Source organism: Meriones unguiculatus, chromosome 11, assembly GCF_030254825.1.
Source record: "Meriones unguiculatus strain TT.TT164.6M chromosome 11, Bangor_MerUng_6.1, whole genome shotgun sequence".
Taxonomy (NCBI): domain Eukaryota; kingdom Metazoa; phylum Chordata; class Mammalia; order Rodentia; family Muridae; genus Meriones; species Meriones unguiculatus.
In genome coordinates this window covers 40,218,083-40,227,415 of record NC_083359.1, presented here as the reverse complement: position 1 = coordinate 40,227,415, position 9,333 = coordinate 40,218,083, and the positions used below count along the sequence as shown (strand labels likewise).

Sequence of the window (9,333 nt, the reverse complement as noted above, 5' to 3'; positions counted from 1 at the left end):
CTGTGCCACAACAGCCTGGTTGCTCATGTGAAACCAGAGCAAATGGCTGAGGATGCAGCGGAGGAGGAAGAGAAGGAGGAGTGAGGTGTGAGAGCTCCAGAGTCTCCTTCCTAGAGTGGAAGCATAGTCGGAAAGGAAGCTGGCGCCTTCTGCTTACTCTCCAGATACAGAGGGGAGGGAAGGGATTCCAGGAAATTCAGGCTTTACAGGAAGTGGGCTAAAGTCCTGATGTGCTGCCTGGGCTAGAGACAAAGCTCACAGTGCAGTCTCCTCAATCTGGACAGAGGGCAGACTGAAACTGCTCACTAGTTTCTCCCTCCTGCACGTATGCTTCGGTGGACAGGCAGGACCCAGAGGTGTCTTGCTCTGGTCTGGGTAGGAGTCTGTAGGGTGGGTCACCATATTCTAGATCCAGGACTAGTGTATACACTCATGAACAGGGAAGGGAACACTGTGGAGGAAGCAACCTAAGCCTCCGGAAGTGTCTCAGCCTTGCTTCCCTGACTGTGCCCCTAAGGACAGATTGATGAGCTGGCCTGGTCAGGGAGGGGGCTCTTGACATTTGCCAGGCGTAGGCGCTCGGCTATGTGCGCCCTGAAGCTAGACGCAAAGTACACAACAGAGGAAAAGGGTCACAGGCGGAGGCGGAGGAATCGGGCTGGTTTTATTGACAGACCACGAGGCCTGGCTGGAGCGACAAGCTGTGCTCCTGCCTAGGTCAGGCATTGGGGCGCCATAGCTTCTTGGGACCGTCGTCCAGTCTGATAGGGTCGGCAATGACGATTTGCTGTAGGAACCATGGCTGGGCGCGAAGCGTCTCTCCAAAGAAGGCTCTAGAAAGAACAGAGCAGAGCGGGACTCTGGAGACAGGGGCAAGGTTCTCCACTCTGTCAAGATGATATGGAAGGGACTCAGGGGAAATCCCCTAACATACTGGGAGACAGAATGGGTAGGGAGAGGGGTCCCAGGAGGAAGGGGGAGAATACTTTTGGGGAGTGGGGGGTGGGGCTGGATAGGCTCAGTGGGCAGAGCGCTTGCACGCATAAAGTCCTGGGTTTAATTCCTAGTGCCACATAAGCCGGGCACGGTGGTGCCCACCTGTGATCCTACCACTCGGCAGGTGGTTGACGGATCAGGCGGAGCTCAGCCTGAGCTACAAAGACAAACAAACAGACAGCAGTACCCAGGGGCTGGTGGTCTTACGTGGCCTGACACCCCTGGAAACTCCCTTTGCGGCTGCCACCCCTGTCTCCTCTCCCCTGGGGCACTTACCTAGGGGACTCCTCTGAGAGCCGGGAACGGAGACTTAGCGACTGCTGGGGTTGGCGGGTCCGCTCCAGGTCCCGGGGACTCCGGGGAGTGTGGACGGGAAGCCCTGGCCGCGAGCTCCCGCGTCGCACCTCCCACAGCTCCTGCCCCGGCGAAGGGAGCAGGAGAGCGTTAGCGGAGGCCGGTCCCGGGGCCAGAGCGTCGGGGGACAGCGCTCCAGCGGCCCCGCCCAGGGCTCGGCGCCACAGGTAGGGCGAGCGGCGCAGCCCCATGAGCAGACCCGAGGCCCGGCCCACGGTGTGATAGCGGGGACTCGCCACGTGCTTGTACCAGGCACCCGCGGGCAGCGGGAGCAGCAGCAGCAGCAGCGGCAGCAGCAGCCGGGTCACAGGAGCCCGGGGCCCGGGGCCCCTCGCTTCTCTGCTCGGCGCCAGTGCGCTCCGTCGATGGCCCCCTTGGCGGGCTAAACCAAGAACAGGTTTTGTGTCTGCAATGGAATTAGGTCGTGGGAGCTCAGGAGGATGGAGGAGACTAGTCAGTTGGTGCGATGAGTACAGCCTCTCAATGGCCCCGCCCCGGCTCGCCCCCGCGGCACCTGCCACGCTCACCCCAGGGAGAGGAGGATGGAGAGAGGGAGGAAGAGGGAACCCAGGCAGTTAAAAGCCTCTCACTGAGTAGGTCGCAAGCTGACTGCCCTTGAAGATCTAGTGGGGAGGTCCTTGCTTTCCCTTCCCTCACCCCCGGGAAGGGAACTGTCATGGAAGGAGGCTTGGTACCATGGTCCCAGAACACAAGGATGGGCCGGTAGGAGTTGCTACGGGTGGAGGTGGAGCACTCACAGAGGAGAGAGCAGAGTTGGGAGCTGCGAGTGTTCTTCCTGTCTATTACACCTCTTAAGTTCCAACAAAAGTTTGGAGACCTTGAGTTTGGAGCACATTCTTATCATCTCAGCATGGATCCCGAGCTCAAGTCAGCCTGAGCCATGGAGACATTGGCTCTAAGAAGAGGAAGGAAATAAAGGAGGGAAAGGAAGGAAGAAGGAAGGCAGGTAGGTAGGACAGTTTGGCCACATGAAGCCATCCCCGTGGTTTCCCAACGACTAGTGTTAAGAGACAGCCCCTCCTGGAACCCTCAGCCTCAGCAGGCTTGACTGGGCCCTAGCCAAGCCCAGAGCCTTCTCTGTGACGATGCTTCTCCAGAAGACCTCTTCCCTAGCCAAACTCAATTAGGAGGAGGTCACCCATAGCCGGTGACTTGATCACTTGTGTACAAGAACATTCTTCCCTTATCTCTCTTCCCAGCAAACTCCTTTAACTCCTTCAAGACTCCACTGAAATGGCTTTGGTGGGATGGTTCCTCAGCTCACTCCTCCAGCCTCCTAGAAGAGGGGCGGGCCTAATGTAGTCTTTCCTGACTATCCAAAGCCATCCTTCTTCATAATTAATAACTGTCCCATACCCAACAAACAAGCTATTTCTGGTATACCATTCAAATACTTGACACCAGGAATTTTGCTCGAGATCATCGTTTTTTTTCAATCTTTTACAGTTTTATGTGTATGAATGTATTGCCACTATGTGCACAGCTGGTACCTATGGAAATCAGAAGGCATTGGAACTCTTAGAACCGGAGTTACAGACGGTCGTGAGCCACCATGTGGCTGCTGGGAACGCCTGGGTCCTCTGCAAGAGCAACAAGTACTCTAACCCAAAGAACCATCTCTCCAGGCTCCTCATATTTAAAATTTTTTTTTTTAATTTTAGTTTTTCAAGACAGGGTTTCTCTGTTTTAGTTGTCCTCCTTCCTGGCTATGACAAAACCCATTCTCCACCATAGGTGGATAAATGTTTGGAGACCTTGAGTTTGGAACACATTCTTAAAATCTCAGCATGGATCCTGAGTTGGCTGTCCTGGAACTCACTCTGTAGAGCAGACTGGCCTTGAACCTAGATTTGCCTGCCTCTGCCTCCAGAGTGGTGAAGCTGAAGGTGTGTGCCACTACTGCCTGGCAATGCTTGGCTTGTTTGTTTGTTCGTTTTCCTAAGACAAGGTCTCACTATGTAGCCCTGGCTGTCCTGGAGCTCACTTTATAGATCAGCCTGGCCTCAAACTCAGAGAGATAAGCTTTTTTTTTTTAAATAGAGTACCTTTTAATGATTTATTTTTATTCTACATGTGTCAGTGTTTTGCCTGCATGTATACCTGTGTAAGGGTGTCAGATTTACTGGGACAGGAGCTACAGACAGTTGTTAACCGCCAGAAGGGTACTGGGAATTGAACCAGGGACCTCTGTAAGAGCAGCTACTGTTTTTAACCTCTGAGCCATCTCTCCAGCCCCAACCAGCTTTTTTTTTTTTAATATTTATTTTTGGGTCTGGAGAGATGGCTCATCAGTTAATAAAAAGCTGCTCTTCACTTTTCAAGAGGATCTGAGATTGATCCCCAGCACCCACATTAAGTAGTACACAGCTATGTGTAACTCCAGCTCCAGAGGCCTGACTCTTCTGACCTCCAGTGGGCACTGAACTCATGTCCACATAGCTAGTACGTACACACACACACACACACACACACACACACCTACATATAATTTAAAATAATAAAATTTAAAGTAAATTTATTTATTTTGAGGCAGGGTTTCTCTGTGTAACAGCCCCGCCTATCCTGGACTTACTTTTGTACACCAGGCTGTCCTCAAACTCACAGTGATCTGCCTGCTTCTGCCTAACAAGTGCTGGGATTAAAGGCATGTGCCACCTTACATGGCTGTCTGTCTATTTTTATGCTTTTAAAAATTGTGTATTTTAGAGAGAAGGTGCCATAGGAGTTGGATACCCCTGGAGGGAGATAGGCACGGTCACTATATTATACCTCTTCAGAAAGAGCACCATTAAAACACAGCTGTTGTCTGAGCACAGTGGTGTATACCCTTAATCCCAGCACTCAGGAGGCTGAGGCAGAAGGATTACAATGATTGAAGCCATTCTGAGCTTTTAACTACAAAGCCATCTCTCCACGCCCTAGGCTTTGGTTTCTTGAGAGGTTCTCATGTAGCCCAGGATCACCTGGAATGTGCTAATGCAGCTAAGAATTTGAACTCATGACCCTCGTGTTTCAACCTCCAATGATAGGATTACAGATACACACCAACATTCTCAGGTTGAAATACTTATTTCCATCTTCAAATAAAAGGAGTAGGGTAGGGGCCAGAGAGATGGGTCAGCAGCTCAGAGAACGGGCTGCTCTTCCAGAGGACTTAGGTTTGAGTCTCAGCACCTATATGGTGGCTCACAACAGTCTTTAACTCAGTTCCTGTTCTGGCCTCTTTGAGCACCAGTCATGAACAAAGAATAAAGACATTCATGCAGGCAAAACAACCATATATATAAAAGAATAAAGAATTTAAAATTGAGTTTAAAAAGGGAGAGAGGACGGCAGGGTCGCAGGGGTTCCAGCAGATTTCCTCCTCACCTGGAGACCCTGGCTCTGGATGGGTGGGTTCAGATCTGGCCCAGACTCTTCATCAGATACTCATGTAGGCAGAGAGTCAGTATACACTACAATCTCCTCTCTCTGTCTCCTCCCTTCACATGAGGGAATGGTGATAGTGACCACCTATTTTGTTGCATTAATAAAAAATGCCAGCTGTGGCAGTATATGCCTGCCACCCAAGCACTTGAGAGGCTGGGGCAGGAAGATGGTGAGCTCCAAGCCTGCCTGGGTTATATAGTGAGGATCTGGTTTATATTCAAGACTAGCCAGGTCTACATGGCAAACAAACAAACAAACATGAAAAATACACACACGTCTGCAAGGTGTCTGTCTTGGCACCTTATCTGACACACAGTAGGCACTCAGTGCTTGTAGAGGAGAAACAGCCCGGGGCCTGTCAGGTAGAACACTTCCATGGAGTGGGCAGAGAATATAGAGGGATCAGGCTGTTCTGCATGAGGACCTGTGGGACCAGGAAGACGTCAATGAAAGCCGCCCCCATCAACCGCCTGTTCCTATGGGAGCCCTCGTCTTGGAGAGAGCGGCCTGGAGAGTGTGGTGGGTGGGTGGCTCAGCACGACACAGGCCACTGCCAGGGCACTAGGATCCCCAGGTGCTGCTGCTCACTCCAAATTAGGGACCTCAGGGAATAGCAATGGAACAGAGAAAGTGTGAGGTGACCCCTGAAGGAAGCATGGGAAATGCAGATGCATATGAACGTGTCAAGTGTGTGCTCCATCCTGGGATTGGCGCTAGAAGAGCTTGGTGGAGCAGGTCTGTAATCCCAAGCAAAGGCAGGCTGTAGCAGGGGGATGGGCAACTTAGGAACATCTTTTCTAAAATTAAAAATGTAAAAAGAGAGGGCTCAAAGTTAAGAGCAATTGCTGATCTCGCAGAGGCTCCAGACTGTTTCCAGCGATGGTAGTTCACAACCATCTGTAACTCTACTTCTAGGATCCAGTGCCCTGCTCTAGCCTCCACGCGCGCCAGGTACATATGCACATGCGCACCAGGTGCGTATACATGCAAGAAGCCCAACATGCACACAAATACAATAAATAAAGTCTTCAAAGCAGCTCGTTATCTTTAAAATGTTTTATTTTATTTTACATTCTGACTAAAGTTTCCCCTCCCTCCTCTTCTCCCAGTCCCTCCCACTTTAAAATAGTTTTTAAGCCACACACCTTTAATCCAGCATTTGGGAGGCAGACGCAGGTGGATCTCTGTGAGTTTGAGGCCAGCCTGGTCTACAGAGTTCCAGGACAACCAGGACTACACAGGAAAACCCTATCTCAAAAAACCTTTTCTGTGATAGAGCACTTCCTTTGCATGTGTGTGTCCCTAGGTTCAGTTAAAAGGAAGGAAGAATGGAGGGAGGGAAGGAGGAAGGGAGGGAGAAAAGGAAGAAAGGAAGAATGGATCCAGAGAGATGACTATTGACTTGAGTTCAGTTCCCGAGACCCACAAGGTGGAATGAGGGAACCGAACTTCTTCAGGCTGTCCTCTGACTTCTACCATCATGTCCTGGCACACACATAAGCACGCACCCACCCACAGAAAGAAATAGATATAAACATTTAAAAAAAGAAATAAAATTGAAACAGGGCATGGGTGAATTACAAGAGTGGAATGTTACACAAAAAGTACAATTTACGTGACTGACTCAGCATGCCGCTGCTTCTGGGAGCTTAAACACCAGCAACCTCAGTGTTGTTGATGGCCTTGCTCCAAGGGAGTGAAAAGATCAGATCAGTGTGCAGGAAAGACCATGGGCCCAGTGGGAGGAGGTGCACAGAAGCTGATAGAAGCAATCCAAGGTGGGGTTAGGGGAGCGGAGCATAGAATTATCCTAAAGATCAGGATACAGGGGAGGTCTGTGTCCTGCTCCCTCTCGTGCAGGACCCAGAAACAAAGGATTCCGCCTCTCATCAGAGGGTTAGAAACAAAATGCAAAATGCCATTTGATAAGAAAGCAAGGGGCTGCCACTGCTTCCATCTCTTTTAGATAGTACTGATTTTAATATTTTCAAACTGTAAATCTAGGCCCAAGTATTTAATACACACATACACACACACACACACACGGACCACAGTAAGCATGCAGAGGCCAGAAGACAATTTGCAAGGATCAACTCTCTCCTTCAAATCTGTGGGTCCTGGGGATTGAACTCAGGTCACAAGATTTACATCATCAAGCACTGTGTAGCAAGTATTTTGACTCTCTGAGCCATCTCCTTGCCTTCCCATCTTCTCTCTCTCTCTCTCTCTCTCTCTCTCGCTTCAGCCTCCTGATGCTGGAAATATAGGTGAACATCACCATGCCTAGACAACTGCTATATTTTTTTAAATATTTATTTTATTATTTATTTATACAGTGTTCTGCCTGCATGTGTGCATGCAAACCAGAAGAGGGCACCAGATCTCACTATAGATGGGTTCTAAGCCACCACGTGCTTACTGGGATTTGAATTTAGAACTTTGGAAGAATAGCTACTGCTCTGCTGAGCCATCTCTCCAGCCCAACCGCTACATTTTTAATGGTGCTCTTTCGGAAGAAGACATACTTCTACTGACTTGGCTGTGCCCACTTCACCATCCTTCCTCTTTGTTTGGAGCTAGGGTCTCACAGGCCTGAAATTCCTTATAATAGACCAGGCTAGAGATCCACCTGCCTCTGCTTCCCAAGTGCTGGGATTAAAGGCCTGGGACAGCTCACCCAGTGTGATCTTGAAGTTCTGCTCCTCCTGCCTCCACCTTCCAAGTTCTAAGATTGCAGGTGTATGAAGTCCTAGGGACTGAATCCAGGGCTTTACCTGTGCTAGGCAATTGTTTTTTCCAATTAAACCATATTCCCAGTCTGCAAGCCACTAAATGCTGTTTGTTTGATTTTTTTTATTGGGGGGAGTGTTAAAATGTAAAAATAAAACTATCACTTTTATTTACTTGGGGGCAGGGTGGAACACAGCACTTATCATCTGGAGGTCAGAGGCAACATGCAGTTTATTTTCCCCTTTCACAATGTGGACCCTGGGGATCAAACTCAGGTCATCAGGCTGCACAACAATCACCTTAACCTGAGCCATCTAGCTATCATGCAGTTTTTGAGTTTTAAATTTTTGTTTATTGTATGTGTATGGATATTTTGTCCGCGTGTAAGTCTGTGCGCCATGTGCGTGCCTATTGGCCCAGAAGGCCAGAAGAGGGAGGGCGTCAGATCCCCTGGAGCTGGAGTTGCAGAGTGGTGAGCCAGCTGCCTGAGTGCTGGAACTAAACTCGGGTCCCTTGCAAGAGCAGCAGGTGTTAACTGCTGAGCCATCTCCCCAGTCCTCAAGAGTATCCTGTTTGCATTCCCTTTCTTCCTGAAAGCTACAATATTTGTCTTTTCTGTGTACCCTAATTTTGATTTTTTCCCCCTAAATATTCCAATGGCTAATAAAGGAATTGCAGTAGTCTTCCCCAGTCTCCATAGCTGAAGGGACCCATGACAGCAGCCCCACTGAAGAGCCTCTGGAGCTTTCCTTGGAGAGCTGGTAGCTGCTGGCTCTAGCCTAGCCCTCCACCCTCGCGTAAAGCCTCTACAATGCCTGTTGCTTCAAATCACGTTGGAATCCTGTTTTCTGGACTCTGGGTCTTCAAGGTGTGATTCCTATTTTGGGAGAAACAAGTCCTACAGGATCTGAGGAGATTCTAGCTTCCAGTGTTCTAGGTTCATACATCTACTATCATTCTTATTTATTTTTCTTGGTGGGGGGTTTGAACCCAGTGTCTTTGGCATGGTAGGCAGCCAGGCATTCTACTACAAGGTACATCCCCAAATCTGTTATTTTGATTTCACTATTTTTAAAATGTATTTTGTGTGCACACATGTACGTATGTTGTGTGCACCGTCATAGGCAAATGGAAGCCAGAAGACAACTTGAAGGGGTCGTCGGTTCTTTTCCTCCACTACACAGGTCCGTTTGTTAGGCCTGGTGACAGATCCCTTTATCCGCTGAGCTATCTCATGTCTCTTCTGACTCTAGACTCCTCCCTCTGAAATATTTCATTCATTTTTACTTTATGTGTTAAGTGTGTTGCCTGCATGTATGTGCATGCCTGGTGCCCACAGGGACAGAAGGTGTTAAATCCCCTGGAAGTGGAGTTATGATTGTGAGCTGCCATGTGGGTGCTGGGAAGCCAACCCAGGAAGTGCTTTTCAACTATTGAGCCATCATCTCTCCAGCTCTGCATCTATTTGTGTATGTGTGTCCAGGTGCATATGGACTTAGTTCTCTCCAGGATCATATGATAGCTCTTCTGGGACTTTACTAGATTTTCAGCAGCATTCTTTTTTGTTTTTTCTTAAACAAAGATCTATTTATTCTCACAAGGAGAGCAACAGAACTAGAAGATTTGAACACAGGGGTCTCCCCACAGACCCATACTTCAACCAAGTACCAGGCATGGAGATAACCTAGAAGCCCTGTGCAGATGTAATCCATGGCAATTTAGTGTCTAAGTGGGTTACATAGTAATGGGAAGAGGGACTGCCTCCGACACAATCTGATAGGCCTGCTCATTGATCACCTTCCC

At 49.2% G+C, this 9,333-nt stretch overlaps 1 protein-coding gene across 1 annotated transcript; it reads right to left on the bottom strand.

The window, feature by feature from the left end:
- Window positions 1-643: 643 nt before the first annotated feature.
- Window positions 644-1,907, bottom strand: Npw (neuropeptide W; the record flags this gene model as incomplete). Its single annotated transcript, XM_021644728.2, has 2 exons — window positions 644-833; window positions 1,273-1,907. Coding segments are annotated over 2 exons (750 nt in total), but the record flags the coding sequence as incomplete, so codon positions are not given.
- Window positions 1,908-9,333: the final 7,426 nt, after the last annotated feature.